Source organism: Xenopus laevis, chromosome 1L (assembly GCF_017654675.1).
Source record: "Xenopus laevis strain J_2021 chromosome 1L, Xenopus_laevis_v10.1, whole genome shotgun sequence".
Classification (NCBI taxonomy): Eukaryota; Metazoa; Chordata; class Amphibia; order Anura; family Pipidae; genus Xenopus; species Xenopus laevis.
Genome location: NC_054371.1, coordinates 100,131,593 through 100,151,891, shown reverse-complemented (window position 1 = coordinate 100,151,891; position 20,299 = coordinate 100,131,593). Strand labels below are relative to the sequence as shown.

Here is a 20,299-nt window from a genome sequence, read left to right as displayed (position 1 = left end):
CTCTAAACCACCATCCATATCATTATTCAAACAAAAATGACATCATTTATTGCACATGGACTGGCTGGAAGCTACGACCAAAAAAAAATAACAAACCCAACAAAATTCTTTAACACCTGGTTAACATACATATCGCTCCCATAACACACCAGACATCTAACAGTCTACACATTCAGACAAACAACATGGTATGACATAGAATCTTTAAGAGAAACCCAACAGGAACAAGAAAGCCTGGAACACGCACTTCCCAGGAGTCCTCAAATTAGAATTTTGGCAAAATATCCACAAAACTCTCCATAAGGACTAACACCTAACTTTGAGCAGCACTACTTTGAGGGTTTACTGGTATATTTAGATGAACCTTTCTGATAAGGCTTGCTTAGTTTTAACCTTTCCTTCTCCTTTGAGGGTTGTTACCTGGTAATAACTAAAGCAGAAAGACTGTAGACTGGGAAAGTGATGTAATGCTAGCTGCTGATTTTTTTTTCTACAAAGGAATACAGCGCTGCCGGGAAGACTTGGCTTTTTCACAGAAATGGACAGTGCGTCTGACCTTTGTAACACTAGCTTTACATTTTGGAACAATAGGTTTATTGGGGTATACTATATCCTTTAACAAAATCTCTGACATCCCAATATATGGACTGTTACGCAACAACCATTGCCTGCTCTAAGCATTTAAGTATTAGAAATTGAAGCTGAGATCTACAAGAAAGTGATTCTAAAAGGCTTTTTGGCAGAGAGCCCAGTATACTCTGCAGCTGCGCTTAGATTCATTTGTTACAATTTAAGATAAGCAAAGATACAATTCTCACTATTTAAGATAAGCAGGTCTCTTGGGTAAACTGTGACTTGCATCTTAAAGGGAAATTCACCTTTATTAGCAAAACTGTAATAAAACATGGTCCTAAAACCCCCAGACATGTGTTCAAACTCTCCATAACCTGCCAAATTTTGTAAAATTAATGTGATATTTAGGGGGTTTGGCCATAAAATGGGCATGGTAAAAAATGTCACAGCACTGTGCGCAGTAACTCTATCTTTTTAAAATTTTCAAATGTTTGGAGATATGGGACTGGTTATGAAAATACTAGGGATGCACCAAATCCACTACATAGTAACATAGTAAGTAACATAGTAAGTAAGGTTGAAAAAAGACACTAGTCCATCGAGTTCAACTTTTTCTTTTTGATAACTACCTATCTGCCAGTTGATCCAGAGGAAGGCAAAAAACCCATCTGAAGCCTCTCCAATTTGCCTCAGAGGGGGAAAAATTCCTTCCTGACTCCAAAATGGCAATCGGACTAGTCCCTGGATCAACTTGTACTATGAGCTATTTCCCATATCCCTGTATTCCCTCACTTGCTAAAAAGCTATCCAACCCCTTCTTAACGCTATCTAATGTATCAGCCTGTACAACTGATTCAGGGAGAGAATTCCACATCTTCACAGCTCTCACTGTAAAAAACCCCTTCCGAATATTTAGGCGGAACCTCTTTTCTTCTAATCGGAATGGGTGACCTCGTGTCAGCTGGAAAGACCTACTGGTAAATAAAGCACTATTTTGGATTCGGCCGAACCCTTCTTGAAATATTTGGCCAAATACCGAACCGAATCCTAATTTGCATATGCAAATTAGGGGTGGGAAGGGAAAACATTTTTTACTTCCTTGTTTTGTGACAAAAAGTCACGCAATTTCTCTCCCTGGCCCTAATTTGCATATGCACGTTCGGATTCAGTTCGGCCAGGCAGAAGGATTGGCCAAATCCAAATCCTGCTGGAAAAGGCCGAATCCCGAACCGAATCCTGGATTCGGTGCATCCCTAGAAAATACATATCACTCCAAAGGTGACATATCAATTCTTGAGATATCTACATTTTCTATATAGAGTAGCAGCTACAGAGGACACCTCTGTCTGTTCCAATTGTACTTTGAAAGTGCACCATTGACCTAAAGTAAAAGCCTATGGTAAAGTGTAATAGCTTTTAAGCCCTTGATCTACTTGGTTCTTATCCCAATTTAACAAGGCAAGAGAACATATGGTTCCTGTATACTGAATACTTTTTCTGCATTGGTGGTTAAGAAGATGAGTGGCGCTTTATCTGATCAACAGTGGTGTATAAAGACTTGGAAAAAATTGTCTCTTGCCAATCTCTTATAGACAGCCTACCGTATATACTTGAGTATAAGCCGAGTTTTTCAGCATCCAAAATGTGCTGAAAAAGTCTTACCTCGGCTTATACTCGAGTCAGCGGGCAGTAGCTGAGATTGCAGTCACTTTTAATCATTCCTATACCAACAGTTCGCTTGGGGAGAGACTGCAATATCACACAGCGCCCTCTGTTGGTTATATGAAAGAATAACAGTGCGCCCTCTGTTGGTTATATGAAAGAATAACAGTGACTGCAATATCACACAGCACCCTCTGGTTATATGAAAGAATAACACTGACTGCAATATCACACAGAGCCCTCTGTTGGTTATATGAAGGATTAACAGTGATGGCAATATCACACAGCGCCCTCTGTTGGTTATACGAAAGATTAACAGTGATGGCAATATCACACAGCACCATCTGTACATGGTAGTGGGACAATGCACACAGTAATCCGTTTGGCAATTCTCTGTCACCATCAACTTTGCAAAGAAGTCCGGTTGATCGCTGGGGGGTCGCTTTGGCGGAATGTGCGCTGCTGGGATACAGGGCTGTAGTTGTGTCTAGGCTTATACTCGAGTCAATAAGTTATCCCAGTTTTCGTAGGTAAAATTAGGTACCTCGTCTTATACTCGGTTGGCTTATACTCGAGTATATACGGTACTTGTTCCCTGATGAGACTAGACCACTATGACTTTAGTCTGTCAAAACATTAACAAAAAAGTTTGAATTCAGATTTAATATGGAAATTGGTCTGTAACTTAATGGATCATTTCCCTTATTTTACAAATTAGGGTGATGTGGGCTAGGGTTCTTTCTCTGGTCTGTTAAATATAGTTAAAGTAGACATATAGGATAATTTTGTAGACAATAATGAATACTATATGGTGCTGTTTTTATTTTGGGTTAAAAATTAATATTGTCTTTAAAAATTTGCACTTTATTGGAGCTCCCTATAGATCTGTATACTTTTGAAGCATAGCTGTTTTTCTGTATTAAACCTACCCGGTAAATATGTACAAACAACCTTTATGTTTTCATCCATATGGAATAGAGTATGAACAGCAAGGCTATTTTGTCAGGAAAAGGTCTGGTCTAGAATCGTACAGAGTAAAGATAAATATAGGAACTGCACACTCAAATTTAAAAAGGCAAATACTGGGCCATAGCTGAACATGTGAGTGTATTTTTGTAAATGTAATAAAATTTTGCCTTTTTAAATTTGTGCAGTCTCTATATTTATCTTTATATTGATTTTTTTGGGAGACTTTATTTCATGGGACAAGCACCTCACTATTGAATTAAAATTGGGTGTGTGCCTTCTAAAAATCTAATTTGTAGAATTGTACAGAGAGCTGATGGAATACCTCTTGGAGCAGCACTGGAAGTCTGGACCCTAACCTAAGTTGATTACAAGATTGAAAAGTATGCGGACATCACACTTCCTAACACTATTCTTGATTTGTGCTGGTCATCGTTGATTTGTGCTGGTCATCGTTTGCCACACTGCAAATACAACTTTTGTGGTGAAGTTCTCACTCCTTAGGTTAAAGGCACAGTAACACCAAAAAAAATTAAGTGTTTTAAAGTAATGAAAATATCATGTACTGTTGCCCTGCACTGGTAAAACTGATCTGTTTGCTTCAGAAACACTTCTATAGTTCATATAAACAAGCTGCTGTGGAGCAATGGCGGAAATTGAAAAATGGCTATATGGCACAGGTTAACTAATGGATAAAAGATAACACCATCAGACAGACAGAGCTTATTTGCTATCTGCTGTGTAACCTGAGCCTTTTCTCCTTTGAATGCCTGCCCCATTGCTACACAGAAGCTTATTTATATAAACAATAGTAGTGTTTCTTAAGCAAACACACCAGTTTTACCAGTGCAGGGCAACACTGCATTTTATTTTCATTACTTTAAAACACTTATTTTTTTACATTACTTTTCCTTTAACAACATCATTGCCTTAAAAGCTAGATGCCTATAGAATATTAAATATGAATGTTTATGGCTTTTATGTAATCTGTATGATGCATATTGCAACCTGCATTCATGTCTAGTTTTAAAAGGATGCTCTGCAGCCATATACTTTTAGGCTGATTCCAGATGGAAAATTAGTCAGACTTAAAGACATATGGCATTATAACTGTATCAAAGACTAATACAATATGCCTAAAGAGGAAATTTGAATTGTGAGGAGATGTGAATGCCTAATTCATTTATGGGGCTCACAAGTATGTTTATTTTTTTAAAGAAGTCCTTTATCTCCTGACATTTTACAATGGTAATGGGTTGAAAACAGTTTATGGTTACGGTTAACTTAATGGACTTTTCAAAATGTTCAACCATAGTTATTCTTCAGCTGTAAAATAAACTTAAAGGTATACTGTCATGGGAAAACATGTTTTTTTCAAAACGCACCAGTTAATAGTGCGACTCCAGCAGACTTCTGCACTGGAATCAAATTCTCAAAAGAGCAAGCAGATTCTTTTTTTATATTCAATTTTGAAATCTGACATGGGGCTAGACCAGGGGTAGGCAACCTGAAGCTCCGGAGCCTCATGCGGCTCTTTATCCTGCTTGCTGCGGCTCGGTCTTGTGGCTTTGCCTATCAGGTTGGCTATACGGCTATGCTGCCTGCGGTTACGGTTAGCTTACTGCAGTCGCACACTGAAGGAGCCACCAGCAGGTGCAAGGGCTGTATAGACGTCCCAGGAGTGACAGGCAAGACCGAGCCGCAGCAAGATGATTCATCATGGTCCTTACCGCGGTCACAAACTCAAGACAATAGGGGGAAGATCAGCATTGAACTTCAGAAACAGAATATACATTAAATAGATGAGAACACTAGCATTTAATAGGGTTATTCAGTGTTTACTTTATTTCAAAGTAGTCCTACACATGCACACTTCTCTTCTGTTTGTTTTAAAAAGTTTAAAAGTTTATAACCTGTGTTATGTTTTGCGGCTCCAGACTATTTTTCTTTAGTGGAAGAGGGGGCAAAATGGCTCTTTTGATAGTAAAGGTTGCTGACCCCTGGGCTAGACATTTGCCCCAGTTATGTGACTTTTGCCTGCACTTTAGGATGAAACTTCTTTCTGGCAGGCTGTTATTTATCCTACTTAAAGGACTAGTAACATAAAAATATTTTTTTTTAAAAAAATGTGTTCCTTTGTAACGAAAAAAAACCCACCAAGACCATATTAACTTTAAAATCGCAAAGCTTTTAAGAAAATTAAAATTAAGAAATTACTTACAGATTCTCTGCATGTGCTCCTCTTCAGAAACGGCGACAGGGCGACGATCCATTGTGTGGCGCTCGATTTCTCCTCCCTGCCTTCTATAGGAGATAGCCAGGGAGGAAAAATTGAGCGCTGCACGATTGATCGTCGTCCTGTCGCCGTTTCTGAACTCTTTGGGCACATGAATGCAACAAATTGTTGTAATTTTAAAAATAGACAAAGTATTATTAAAGGTGAACTGTCATGCGGCCATATTAGAGTGGATGTTAAAGGTTTTAAAAACTATTTTTTTTTTTAATGAAAAGCAATTTCCAATGTAAATTTATTTAAAAATGTTAATGGTTTTAGGTTGTCTGTCTGTTTATATGCTCTTCACTACTTGTCCTCACTCCGGATACAATGTAGCATTAGCCAGCTCATTAACAGCGGAGAACTGCTACATCAAAATTTCATAGAACTCTCTTATGTGGTCATAGGGTTGCCACCTGGCAGGTATTTTACTGGCCTGACCAGTAAAAATTATGGTTGATCCCAATAGGGAAAAAAGATAAATATATAGGAAGGCTGGTTAATTTTTCCCAGAAAAGGTGGCAACCCTATGTGGTCATGAAATAAGTTTGGTACTTGACAGAAAAACCTTAGCAACCAATCAGCAGGTAATATTCTGGGTGACCACAAATTAGTATGCAGACGATAATATGCATCTGATTTGACAAATTATGTGCAAGTAACAGTTGTGTTTTGTTTATGTCTTGGTTGTCTTTGGGGGGGGGGGGCGGTCCCTAAAATTGCCACTCCCCAGAGATTAAGCCTGGTATTTGTGCTGGACGGTATTTAAACGAACTTGGCGTGGCGTCACAAGACATTTCGAAAAAATATAAGACTCCCCATCCCGAATATCCACATAATTGTATTTCCCCTTGAAGCGATGTAAAAGATACATTACTTGAGAAAAGAGTTGCACAATCTTCGATAAATATTTAAAAGTTTACTTTCGCTACAGATGCTGTCTCCCACTCAGGTCCGGACTGAAAATTAAAATAGGCCCTGGCATTTCAGGTACACAGAGGCCCAAACAGCCCACTAAATACTGACTTTCTATGGGACCTTATAGCAGCCCCTCTAGCATTTGCCAGAACCCACAGATTGCCAGTCCAGGCCTGCTCCCACTATAGTGTATAGTGTATATTTCACTACTCACACTACTTTGAGCAAAAAAAAAAAAGCGTACCTTAAAATTGCCAAACGCCAACACTTCAAACTACAAGTCAATACCCTCCATATACTATAATCCTGCAGTTACTGCCCACTCTGCCGAATAGAACGCTATGTCAACGTAGGATAGGTTTTCCCTATAGTAGGGAAAATATAGGCAAGTGTATTAAAATGTAGATCAACCAGCTTTGTAATAGTCGAATATTGGCCAAAGCCCACATTCATAATGGCAACTAAAGAACTAATCTTGTTGACGCATTTTTTGAAAACGTCACAGCGACGGAAGTTTCTCATTGGTTCGTGCCTGTGAGTCCCGCCATTGAATGATGTGACCGTTGCTGGAGGGAGAACTGTATCGAAGGTACTACTCTTTAGAATTCTGAATAGTACAATCAGTTTGGCGGGAATATCTAACCGCAATATGGCTACTACTACACCAAGCCGGTCGACGGCCTCGTCTATGCAGTCTCCTGCCCGGGGAACATCTACCCCTCTTTCACCAACTCGCATATCTAGGCTTCAGGAGAAGGAGGAGTTGAGGCATCTCAATGACCGACTGGCCGTCTATATAGACCGCGTGCGTGCGCTGGAGCTGGAAAATGACCGGCTGATGGTGAAGATTTCCGAAAAAGAGGAAGTTACCACACGGGAGGTGAGAGTTTAAAGTTTATTGTCATTGCATCGGGAGGCTTGGAGCTGCAGTTTTGTTATCTGAAGGATTTGGAGGGAAGACTTAACTATTTGTGTGGATCCCATCCCTTTTTTTTTATTGCAGCTGTGGTGTGTTTTGTGACAAATGTGTTCGGTTTGCGAGTGCAGTGCAGATGTACTTTTCTCTTTAGGACTGAAATGATCCTGTCACAAATAAAATCGGAAACCGAGTTCTGCGACAGGAGGGCGGGCCCTGGAGGTGTCCCTACATTACCGGCTTTTATGGCAGTGTTGATTGGATGGGGAACCTTTTGTTTCGTCAGGGAGGTTGAATCTATTCTCTAGTTTGTCAGGAAAAGCGCTTTGTCTTGTGAGGGTAGGGACACACTGGGCGATTTGGGGAGATTTAGTCGCCTGGCGACTAATCGCCGCGACTTTCCACGACCAATCTTCCCTGAATGCCTCCCCTCACTCTGCGCCTGGATAAAATGAAAAATCGCCTGCGCAAATCACACGCGGCGATTTGTTTTCCGAAGTCGCCCGAAGTTTCCTTGTGAGGCAACTTCGGGCGATTTCGGAAAACGAATCGCCGTGTGTGATTAGCGCCGGCGACTTTTCATTTTATCCAGGCGCAGAGTGAGGGGAGGCATTCGGGGAGAAAAGTCGCTGCGATTAGTCGCCAGGCGACTAAATCTCCCCAAATCGCCCAGTGTGTCCCTACCCTGAAGAGAGACGGGCGATTTTCAAGTTGCGGGTATTTGCATATATGGTAGTTGTACACTAATCTGATTAATATAGATCAAGTACGCGAACAAGTTTTTTTTTATTGTATTTTTATATAAAGGACGGTGAATATTTTATGCTGAAGAGATGCTAAAAAATACCTTGATTCTTTGGCCACAGTAAACAAAACAATGAGTTTGTTTTTTTTGCACCCACCCAATTATATTTAAAACAGATGTCCAGATGACCTTGAAAGGAGACCCTTTGTGTAAAAATTTAAAAAAAAAACTAACATACCAGTGCATTATACTCATTTGGATATAGAAGAATTGTGATTTAAAAAAAGTATTGTTTCAGGCTGATTTATTGAATATTTTTGCAAAAACCCTAATAATCCCTTGCTGTGCATGGGAGTCAATGGCTCTCGGTTCACTTTACTGTAGGATGGGAACCAATCGGCAGCTAGCAGGACCTGATAGGGAACTAAAGCCTGTCTGCTTGTGTGACTGCAGGGCTGTGATTGATTGTCCCCTCCTACTGTGCTTCTGGCAGGGACCGTTAGGACACGCCCACCCCTCATTTGAAACAGACAGGGACCAGAGAACATCTTTATGGAGCTCCAATAAAGTAGCTATTTTCAAAGATAATATAAATTTTTAGCACCATGTAAAAGCAGCACTATATATTACACATATTTGCCTAAAAAATTTATCCTATATGTCTCCTTTAAATATTTTAAGTATGTTTTAGTTCTAGCAAACTAATTATTGCTTAAATCGGCTTTTTACATTTGCCCCCTTATTGCTGTTTTTGGTGACACAAAAAAAAACCACTCAATAACCGTATGTTATCCAAGCAAATCCAATTGTGTCTGCGTATACGAGTTTAAAAATACACCATTACGTTGACTTAATTTTAGTTTTCAGTGCAGACCTAAAAATGAATCACTTCTTTGCTTTTTTTTTTTTTTTTATAAATAAACCTGTAATAACATTTTCCCCAAACCTGTGCCTATACGTTTTCATTAATTTAGGCTTCACTTTTGATTTATACCTCTTTATTAAATTTCAGGTTAGTGGCATCAAGAACTTGTATGAATCAGAGCTTGCTGATGCTCGGAAAGTTTTGGATGAAACAGCCAGAGAAAGAGCCCGGTTGCAAATAGAGCTGGGAAAATTTCGATCAGATCTTGACGAGCTAACAAAAAAGTAAGATGCCATACCACTACTGGTTATTTTAGGGCAAGGGCACACCTGGAGATTAGGGGAGATTTAGTCGCCCGGTGACTAATTGCCTCTACTTTGGTTCGACCAATCTCCCCAAACTGCTTTCCTGTGTCTTCCGCTTGCTTCAATGAAAAAAAAACGCGTGCACCAATGCACTTGCGGTACTTAGATTTCCGAAGTTTCCTCACGACTAACCTTCGGGTGATTTTGAATCGCTGCGAGTGCGTTTTTTCATTGAAGCAGGCGGAAGACACAGGGAAGCAGTTTGGGTAGATTAGTCGCCCCAAAGAAGAGGCAATTAGTCGTCGGGCGACTAAATCTCCCTGAATCTCCAGGTGTGCCCTTATACAGGTTGCAATTGGTATATATTTTTGTTATTTTTTCCTTTACCTTCTGCAGCTTTAAATTCAGTTCCATGAATTACCAATTTAGCATCTAAAAGAATTCTCCTCTCAGTAAATGCTTCATTTTATTACGTTGTGCCTTTCAAATCCGTGAGTGCTACCTGTTCCAAAACCAACTTATAAAATAGCATAATTTAAAGCTAGAGTGGAGTTTACTTCCCCCTGTTTATCTCTCTTAGCTATGAACATGCATATACTTTTCTCTTTTTGATTTAGATATTTAATGAATTTAAAGTGTTGCAAAGGTTAGCCTTCATGAAAAGCATATTTATATAAGTAAAAGCCTGCTATTTTAGGTGTGAATGCAACAATTCTAGATAATGCCCCAAGCTCAAAACTCTGAGTAAATAAAGTCCATTTTCTTAAAGGAACAATAAATAACACCAAAAAAATGTAAAGTAAAATATTATGTATTGATGCTATGCACTGGTGAAAGTTGTGCATTTGCTTTAGAACAACTATAGTTTAGGCTAAAAACCTACTTTAGTTACATTGAGTAGGAGAAACAATAGTTCATCTGAAAACATTTCCATCATGAAGTGCTGACTCTTTCTGAAAGCACAGGATCAAACAAATGCATGAGATGGCTGCCTACACGCTACTCATGTGCGGGCAGGCCCAATACCTGCGGGGTTGGGCAGGTTCGGGCAGACCTCCGCACACCCTTTGTGGGTTGCAGACCTTACACTGCCCCTTCCTGCTGGCAGTATTTTTTTTTTTTTTTTTTTTTTATGCCCACACACTTGCCCCCCTTTTGTGACAGTGGGTGGGTCTATATACAGTGTATATATATATATATATATATATATATATATATATATATATATATATCTATATATATATATAAAGAGAGAGAAGGAGGCAGGTTTGGGTTGAGTTTTTCTCGACCCACACATTACTACTACACACCAATATTACAGCTAAGAAAATACATGAGCTAGTTCAGGAATAACATTTATTGGGCATTAAAAAAAAAAAGTTGCCTCACGAGGAAACTTGGAAATTGAAGTGTCGTGAGTGCCATTGCGCTGGTGTTTTTTCATTATAGCAGGGGGAAGGCAGTTCGGGAGATTGTTGCCAGGCAACTAAATCTTGCCCGTGTGTCCCTGCCGTGACTGAGCATTTGTTTTTTAGAAGGGGTCAGCAACGCCCATTTGAAAGCTGCAAAGAGTCAGAAGTATAGTCAAATAACTATAAAAAATAGACAATGCATACCAATTGAAAAGTTGCTTAAAATTGGCCATTCTATAACATATTAAAACTTATCTTAAAGGTGAACCACCCGTTTAAGGGCCAATAAGTAAGTACATGATGCATGTGATCCCTAGGTTAATTAAGCACCAAATTAGCCTTCTTGCTTTAAGTCATGTATATAAAATACTGGAAAGCTTGGTTCCTCATTACTATGTCTAGTAAATAGTGACTGGGGCACATTCAGTAGGCAGTTCATAATACTGATTACTTATGTGTTGCTACTGTTTTACAGACAATATTGCTATGCCAAAGCATGTATTGGTGCCATTCTGCAAAAAATTTGACTTATTGCATTAATGATGCTCAATAATGTCTGGTTTCACATTAGCAATATCCTTAAGCTTTACCAAGAATTTCACTAATGTTATATGTAGATGAATTCTATATAGTTAACAGCTTTCCTCAATGCTCCCACAGCTACAAAAAAAAAGATGCTGACCTGTCTACGGCACAGGGGCGTATTAAAGACTTGGAAGCTCTCTTTCACCGAAGTGAAGCAGAACTTGGAACTGCACTCGGTGAGAAGCGAAGTCTTGAGGCAGAGGTAGCAGATCTTCGTGCCCAGCTTTCCAAGGTAGGAAGGCACTTGTGGGTGTTCTTGCACGTGCACAAAATAATTTCCTAAAAATGGGGGTGGGGGAGAAATATCCTTCCTTTAAAACCTAGAGTTTTGGGTTAAAAACATGACTAAGTGACTAAAATCCCTTTACCAAAACCCCCACACTAGGATCAGAGATATTACTCTTGCAAGTAGACATATATTTAAATAAATAATTAGCGGTTATATGCTTCTTTATTTCATATTTACTTATTGACTTGATTCTTTACTGTATAGATAGGAAAATAGACCTCAGTTCATTGTGTCATGGGTTTGTTTTCCATAATATCTACAAAGGCAATGTGGCATGTCTTGGCACAAACTCCCTTCTTCCTATTGCCTTTACATAGTGTTATAATCGCCTAACAGAAAATGTGCAAGGGGATAAGGCCTAGCCGGATTCACCACTATCAACCTGGTTATCCAATTCTTGCTACAAGAAAGGCAAAGGGCACTTCAAAAGTTTTTTTAGGAAATGTAATTTCATGTGTTGGAAATGTGATTTGTCTCTAACTGCTACATTATATCTCCTAACTGTCTGCATATTTAATATCAGACTGAAGATGCCCATGCTGTTGCTAAAAAACAGCTGGAAAAGGAGACCTTGATGAGAGTTGACTTTGAAAATCGCATGCAGAGTTTGCAGGAGGAGATGGACTTCAGAAAGAATATTTACGAGGAGGTAGGAAATGTCTTTTGGTAGAATTGGTGTTCTTGATGTTGCTAATGTGAAATGCTAGTTACTATACTTACGATATACCCGGGTACTTTCAAACTAAAGTTTGAAGTTATAGGATCAGTGTTTTTGACGATTCACTGCTTTTGTGCAGGAGTCCCGTGAAACAAGGAAGCGTCATGAACGCCGTATAGTAGAAGTGGACAGGGGCCATCATTATGACTATGAATCTAAATTGGCACAAGCATTGGATGAACTCCGAAAACAACATGATGAGCAAGTGAAGATGTACAAGGAAGAACTAGAACAAACCTATCAAGCTAAGGTGTGTAACATAACTTCCCGTAATAACAGTAATGCTAACAGTCTTAAAAAGCCACCTTAAGTGCATTTTTGCTAAAATAATACTCCTTTCCAGATTTTTAAATGTACCATTGTGCTGATGTAGAACAGTCCCCAGTTTTCCATTAATTTTGCAGAGCTACTGTTTTACTTACACCATGTGATGTGTCAAGATCAAATATCAGTGGGATGGAAAAGTTAAGATAGTTAACGGGCTATATATATAATATATATTAATAATAAAACAAGGTTACAGAGATATTCCAGATGTCCATAATGTCTATCTTTTGAAACTTACTTCAAGTTGATCCAAACTTAAAGCAACCAGAACACCGGCAGTCCAGCATAGCTTCCAGCAAATTATTTCTTACTGTCAATGTAAATCACCGGTGAGAGAGATTTTTTTTTACTAGGGATGCACAGGATTCGGATTCAGCCGAACCCTTATGCCTGGTCGAACCGAATCCTAATTTTCATATGTAAATTAGGGGCAGGGAGGGAAATGGCGTGACTTTTTGTCAAGGTTTTTTTCCACTTTTTCCTTCCCTGCCTCGGTTCGGTATTCAGACGAATCTTTCTTCTGGGATTCGGTGCATCCCTATTTTTTACTCATCGTAAAATATTTTTCTCTTCGCCTACATTGGGGAACACAGGCACCATGGGGATAAAGATCCTGCAGTTGGAGAGCGGACACTAAATAGTTAAAGTTGACTTCTCCTCCTGCACTGAGCTTCATCCCCGGCCTCCTCCTACCGGATCCAGTTTTGTTGACCGAAGAAGGACATCTTTTGTATGACTAACCCAAAACAGAGGAGTCTCCCCCACCCCCTCAACTCAAGCCACAAAACACTTGATTGTGGAAACTAGGGATCTTTCCTGTGTTTATTTTAACAATATAACCTTTAAACAACATTTAGTAACTTTTTAAAAAAAAAAAAAAAAAAAATATTTTTCAAGGAGGGAAGGCCTACATTGGGGGACACAGGTACGAAGCAACCCCTGAGGGCGGGACAAAACACCCTTACTCCTTAGTGATTAAGTGACCACAGTCTGCAGTACCTTCCTCCCGAAGCTGGCTTCGGCTGATTCCTGTATGTGCAGCTTGTAGAAACGTGTGAATGGAAGCCCAGGTGGCCGCTCGGCATACCTGGTCCGCTGGTGCCTGAATGCCCAGGTAGTGCTCATGGAGTGGGTTAAGTGAGCTCTGACCTTGAAGGGAACCGCTCTACCTCTGTGTGTAAGCTCTGATAATGGTCGCTCAAATCCACCGTGCTATCATTGTCTTCAAGACTCGCTGTCCTTTCTCTTGCCTAGATTGGGGGACACATGCACCATGGGGATGAAGATCCTGTTGCTTGGAGAAAGGACACTAAAAGGTTAAAGTGGCTCCTCCTCGCTTCATCCCCGCCTACCTCCTCAATCCCCAGTTTTCTTTTAGTGTCCTCAGAAGGAGGATGGACACTTCGTGGCTGGGAGCAATGGTACAGATTTCAGTATCATGCCACTACTGGGGTCAGTGTTTCTCTTCCAGAACCCCTCCAGCCAAGGACTTCTGATCTGAAGATGCCATCCCGCTCTACGGAGGCTGCAGGCTGGGGAGCTCCCCCCACACTACCCTGGGCAACTGGTTCCCGCTCTCCGGAGGCTGCACCAGTAGCCACAACGGAGGGTATACCTTTTGTTGAGCATTCCTGGCTGGCACAAGGAGGTAAGTCAATTCCCTCCTCCCTCCCCCCATTACATGCTGCCTGTCAGCTCTGCAGAAAGGCATTTAGTTTCACTTTCACTGCTATTCTCTGACAGATTTCCCTAGGCATTTAGTTTCACTTTCACTGCTTTTCTCTGACAGAGATTTCCCTAGGCCAGGGATGTCCAAAAGGTAGATCGAGATCTACCAGTAGACCTTTAGCTGGTCATCAGTAGATCTCAAGACACTGTCAACATACAGTTAGTCTAAATCATGCCAAGGGTAATCAAGAAGGGTAGAAACAGTTCTAGTGGCACCCTACTGGCCACACCACACTTGGTTCGAAGAGCTCATAAGTTCATCAGTGGACGCACCATTCCACCTTCCAGACAGAATGGATCTGTTCTCTCAGGGACTGATCCTCCACCCGAGTTCACCATGGCTGGCTTTAACGGCATGACACTTGAAGCCATAATCCTAGCCAGATCAGGAGTTCCAAAAAAGGCCATACCGACCTTACTAAGGGACAGAAAGCCCGTCTCCGCACGCATCTACCACAGAGTATGGAGGACATTCATATCCTGGTGTAAATCTAAAGCCAAAGACCCACAGTCTTGGGACAAAAGTAGCCTATTGTTATTCCTTCAGGAGGGTTTAGAAAAAAGGGCTGGCGCTCAGCTCACTGAATGTTCAGGTATCAGCCTTATCTATCCTTTTTCAGCAGCAGCTTGCAATGCTGCCCAACATCAAGACCTTCCTCCAGGGAGCATTGAGGATGATACCTCCATACCGTCATATAATCCCTCTCTGGGATCTCAATATGGTACCTTCTGTATTACATGAGCAACCGTTCGAGCCATTGGATTCAATTCCATTACCTCTGCTGACTCTTAAGGTAGTTTTCTATTAGCCATCACTTCGGCTAGACGAGTTTCAGAACTAGCAGCTCTATCCTGTCGTCCACCATTTTTGATTTTTTACGAGGACAAGGCGGTGTTGAGACCTACTCTGGATTTTCTTCCTAAGGTGGTGTCAGAGTTCCATCTTAACCAGGACCTGGTGGTTCCTTCATTTTGTCCTGAACAAAAGACAAATTTGGAACAGTTACATACGTAGATGTGGTTCGTTCTCTCAGAACATACACCAGGGCTACCAAGAGTAGAAGGAAGCTAGACAACCTTTGTCTTACCAGAAGGACCACGGAAAAGCCTTAAGGCATCTAAGGCCACCAATGCAAGATGGATTAGGTCAAAAATCTTGAAGGCCTATGAGGTACGACCACACCCTTCCGGGTTCAGCTCATTCTACTTCTTCACTCAGCACTTCTTGGGTGGTTTGCCTCCAGGCTTCAGCAGAACAGGTCTGTAGGGCTGCAGTGTGGTCATCCACACACACCTTTTCCAAATTCTACAGGGTGCATACATTCGCCTCAGCCGAAGCGAGCTTCGGGAGGAAAGTGTTGCAGGCGGTTATTCCCTGAACACTAGGGGTAAAAAGTCCCGCCCTCATGGGTAGCTTTGGGACGTCCCCATGGTGCCTGTGTCCCCCAATCTAGGCAAGAGAAAAATAGATTTTTGTACTTACCGTTAAATCCTTTTCTCTTGTCCTACACTGGGGGACACAGGCCTTCCCTCCCTGTATTAGTTCAAGTTAATGTTGATCAGTTAATATCTTATATCATTTTTATTGTTCAAATACCAACAAGTTCAAACAGCAGGTGGTTCATACCGTGCTTAGCTTGCATTGGGGAGGTGCTCCTTCTTTTCACATGGGCAATTGGTAGGGCTTGTCATCTCTTCTTCGGTCAGAAAACTGAGGATTGAGGAGGTAGGCGGGGATGAAGCCCAGAGCAGGAGGAGGAGGAGCCACTTTAACCTTTTAGTGTCCTTTCTCCAAGCAACAGGATCTTCATCCCCATGGTGTCTGTGTCCCCCAATGTAGGACAAGAGAAAAGGATTTAACGTTAAGTACAAAAATCTATTTTTTTGTGGACTTCCTGGAAGGATGAAGAGGGAATCCAGTTTTCTTATCTGTTCCATGGCTGACAAGTAGCCCTTTATTGCTCAAACCATATCCAGCTTGTTCAGCTTCGCTTCCAAGGAATGCTTTGATTTTGGGCAAAATTAAGGGACCACAAAGTCCTGATTTAGATGGAATTCCGATACTACCTGTAGGTAGGAAATTAGGACTACCTTGTCTTAGTGTATGATCGTGCATGGGAGGGCTGCAAGTTGGGAGATTCTCCTCGCAGCAGAAAGACTACCTTTTCTGTAAGTGTAGGCAATGGAATGGATTCTAGTGGTTCGTAGGGATCCTCTTGTGGGACCGGAGTACTATGTTTAGGTCCCAAGCTGGAACTGGATACTAATAAGAAGGAGTCAACCTGGTTGCTCCTTGCAAAAAGGTTCTTATATTTTTGTACTCTGCAAACCTCTTCTGGTACAGGATAGACAGAGCAGAGACTTGCGTCCTTAGAGTACTTATGGAGAGTCTGCCCTGAAGGAAGGATATGATCTCACTTTCTCCTGCCCCACTTTGATTCTTGTGTTTGGACTCCTGCCCAAGCCTGACCAGCCTGAACGTCTTCCAACGTTATTTATAACGTTATGATATTTTCTGGCCGTCATTAGCTTTCTCGCTAGTAGCATGGTGGGTATGGCCTCTGCGGGGGCCCCTGATGCTTAAAGTACTTGGGCCTCAAGAGCCACATCATTAAAGCCCACTGATGTAAATTCGGGTGGACAATTGGTCCCTGTGTTAGTAAGTCTGCCCTCTGTAGTAAGTGAATGGGCTCCCCTATTGCTATGTCGATGACATCTGCTAGCCATGTTTTTCATGGCCATTAAGGTGCCACTAGAATAGTTGAAGTTCCTTCTCTTTTTTATGACTCTTGGGAGTAGAGTTAAAGACGGGACGATGTATGCAAGTCTGAATTTCCATGGAATCACCAGAGTGTCTACTGCATAAGCTTGTGGGTCGACGCTCCTTGCCACAAATCTTGGAACCTTGTGATTGTATTGTGAGATGAAATACGTCCTGATGTAGGCTCCATTCGCCTGGGTCTAGAGTTTCCCTGCTGAGGTAGTCTGCCAACCAGTTGTCCACTCCCCGGTGGTGGCCAGTGCAGCTGGGCTGCGGGTACCTCCTTGGTGGTTTATGTAAGCTACCGCTGTCGCATTGAATTCATACCGCCTTGTTCCATCAGAGTGTCGTCCAATGCTGTAGCAAGTATGGAAATGGGCTGAGAGGTTGAACAAAAGACTCGTTTCCTCCTGATTCCAGTTCCCTTGAACTGACGGCTTACCTAACACTCCGCCCCAGCCCTTCTTGCTGGCGTCCGTTGTTTCCTCTGTCCAATGGTGCTTCGGGAATGGCTTTCCTGACCTCAATCTGGTTGACTGAGTCCACCAGTCTAGCGAGGCTTTTACTTGGGTTGGGATTAAGATTACTCTGTCTAAATCTAATCCTTCCTCTGGTGTCACAGTATTAACTGCTGAAGGGGTCTGGTGTGCAGTTGAGTGTACGGAATAGTCGGGAAAGCCACCACCATCGTCCCTAGAGTCTGCATTGCTGTTAGGAGCGGAGCTATGGAGGCTTTCTTGAGGGTTAAGATCCAGTTCTGTAGGGTGTTGATCTTGCCCTCTGGAAGGTACGTTTTTTCCACTGAGTTCAGCATCAGCCCTAGGTATTCCGCAGATTGTGATAGAATTAGGTTGGACTTGTAGTTGATCAGCCAACCTAATAGTGTCAACGTCTGAATGACCTGGACCTGGTCGGTGTGGTTGACTGCCATCTGAAGGGACAAGGCCTAGAAGGTTGTCTAAATATGGGATGACATTTATTCCTCTTAATTGGAGTTCTGATAATGCTGCCGCCATTACCTTTTGTGAAGACTCGCTGTGCTGACAAAAGACCGAAGGGAAGCTCCACAAATTGGCAGTGTCTGTTGGCTATGCATATTCTCAGGAATCGGTGGTGATTGGGATGAATCGGGATGTGAAAATACGCGTCCTTTATGTCTATTACCGTCATGTACTCGTCTCTTTCCGTTGACATGAGCACTGACTGCACCGATTCCATCTTAAAATGGGACTTCTTTACGCAACGGTTGAGCGCCTTTTAGGTGCAACACTGGTCTGTAGGAGCCATTCTTTTTGGGGACAATAAACAGGTTTGAATAGAAACCCCTTTTTCTGTCCCGTGGTGGAACTGGCTGGATCACCCCTGAGGATGCCAACTCTTGAATTACTGATGGGAAGGCGGTTTGTTTGGGTCTGGATATGAAGAATCTGTGTGGAGGGTGTTGTAAGAACTCTTATCAAATATCCCTGGGATACTATCTGCAGGACCCAACAATCGGTACTCTGGCAACGCCACACCTTCTGAAAGGATTGTAGGCGGCCGCCTACCGAAGTCCCTCCAGGGATGTGCACTCCATGCTGAAGCGTGCTTTTTCTTGGAGGTCTTGACTGATCCCTTTGAGGTGGACAAAATAGATTGTTTGTTGTGGTAATGTGGATGGAAGCCATTTTGTGGCATTGCCCTCTGTCATTGACGAAAGGGATGAAAAAATGGTCTCCGCCTGGGGATAGGTTACTTAGGTTTGTTCTGAGAAAGAAGCATGCTCTTGCCTCCCGTGGCTTGTGAAATTATGCTATCGAGTTCCGTCCCAAAGAGTTGTTTACCCTGAAAGTGCAGACTCACTAGGAATCGCTTGGAAGTGAGGTCCGCCACCCATGTCTCTGAGCCATAGGAATCTTCGGGCTGCTATAGATTGAGCAGATGCTTTTTGACCATCTTTGGCTGCATCTAAGAACGCATCACAGATCAAGGCAAAGGCGTCAGCAATCTGAGAAAGTAGGAGGTCCGTATGGGGATCTTCCGACCCGAGGAGTTTTGTGCCACCTGCTCTACCCAGACTTCCATTTCCTTGGACGCACATGCAATCGCGAAGATCGGTCTGAAAGCTATAAATATTGCCTTACAGAAACCTTACAGACACAGGTGCAGCCATAGGGAGAATCACCGTATTGAAATGCAAGCACTGCCACCCTTTGTGCCTTTTGTTGGCAGTAAGCAAAAGGGGATAACACCGCTGCCGTCACCTTCCTTCGAGTGTTCTGGTGCAGAGTGAGAACCCTTTCAAAGCGTGCGAAGCTACGCGCCACTTGTCAGTCAGAAGCCACTGGCGTTGTGGCACAGAGAATGGCTTCCTCTGAAGCCATAAGGGGGAACTTCCAAGATGGCACCCATGCTCTCATTCCCGGCTAACTGAAGAGGAGATGAGGCAGGCACGCCAGCAGGATGGTAAGGCTGGGGTTTGCACACGAATGGAGGGGAGAGGCTATGGTGCGAAACACTTACCCGGCCAGCTAGCTTGCGCACAGAGATGAAACCGCATTCTCATTCTCTGAGGGGTGGCATGAAAAGGAGGTAAACGGATTAAGGTTCTGGTTCATCATGATTTGTGATGCTGACCACTTTACATTTGAGATGTCTATAACAGGAGTCTAAGAGGATGGAGGGGATAAAGGCTGAGTAACCGTTGGCAGAAAAATTGGACTTAAAAAGGTAAAAAGTGCATCCCTATTGAGAAAAGGTTAGTTTCTCTCTAAAAAGGAGTTTGGGGGATTTTTGTCTGAACCTGGAGTTCCCCTTTAACATCACTTGCATTGCTACTTTATATTTGTTTTAGTTTCCGTTATAAGAGCTTTGCATAATAAATAGACAATTTATGTATTAACCATATAACCAACTTTTGATGGAAAATAAGTTGATGTTTTTTGTCATGAGCCTAGGTTTCTTAGCATGAAGTTTTGCCCGGGGGGGGGGGTACTAGGGGCACTACTGTGTGCCAACACAAGGTTCATACGCTCATTGATTTTTTTTTATTGGCAGCTTGACAACATCAAACGTTCTTCTGACCACAATGATAAAGCTGCCAACACTGCCCTAGAAGAATTAACTGAGGCACGCATGAGAATTGAAACACTTGGTTACCAACTGTCAGGCCTGCAGAAACAGGTAGAAAGTAAAGTGTTTTAACATGTAATACGTCAGAAATGTAAAATAACTTTGTGTTCAGAAAGCTTTTTGTGAAAACCTTTGTATGTCAT

General features: G+C 41.9%; 1 protein-coding gene across 1 annotated transcript in view; it reads left to right on the top strand.

Moving 5' to 3' along the window:
• Positions 1 to 7,004: 7,004 nt before the first annotated feature.
• lmnb2.L (lamin B2 L homeolog) overlaps positions 7,005 to 20,299 on the top strand; it is a 32,512-nt gene continuing 19,217 nt past the window's right edge. The window contains 6 exon segments of the mRNA NM_001101769.1: positions 7,005 to 7,274; positions 9,068 to 9,204; positions 11,298 to 11,454; positions 12,035 to 12,160; positions 12,309 to 12,479; positions 20,082 to 20,207. Of these exon segments, the coding sequence (NP_001095239.1) occupies positions 7,044 to 7,274; positions 9,068 to 9,204; positions 11,298 to 11,454; positions 12,035 to 12,160; positions 12,309 to 12,479; positions 20,082 to 20,207 (948 nt within the window). The 5' untranslated portion in view covers positions 7,005 to 7,043.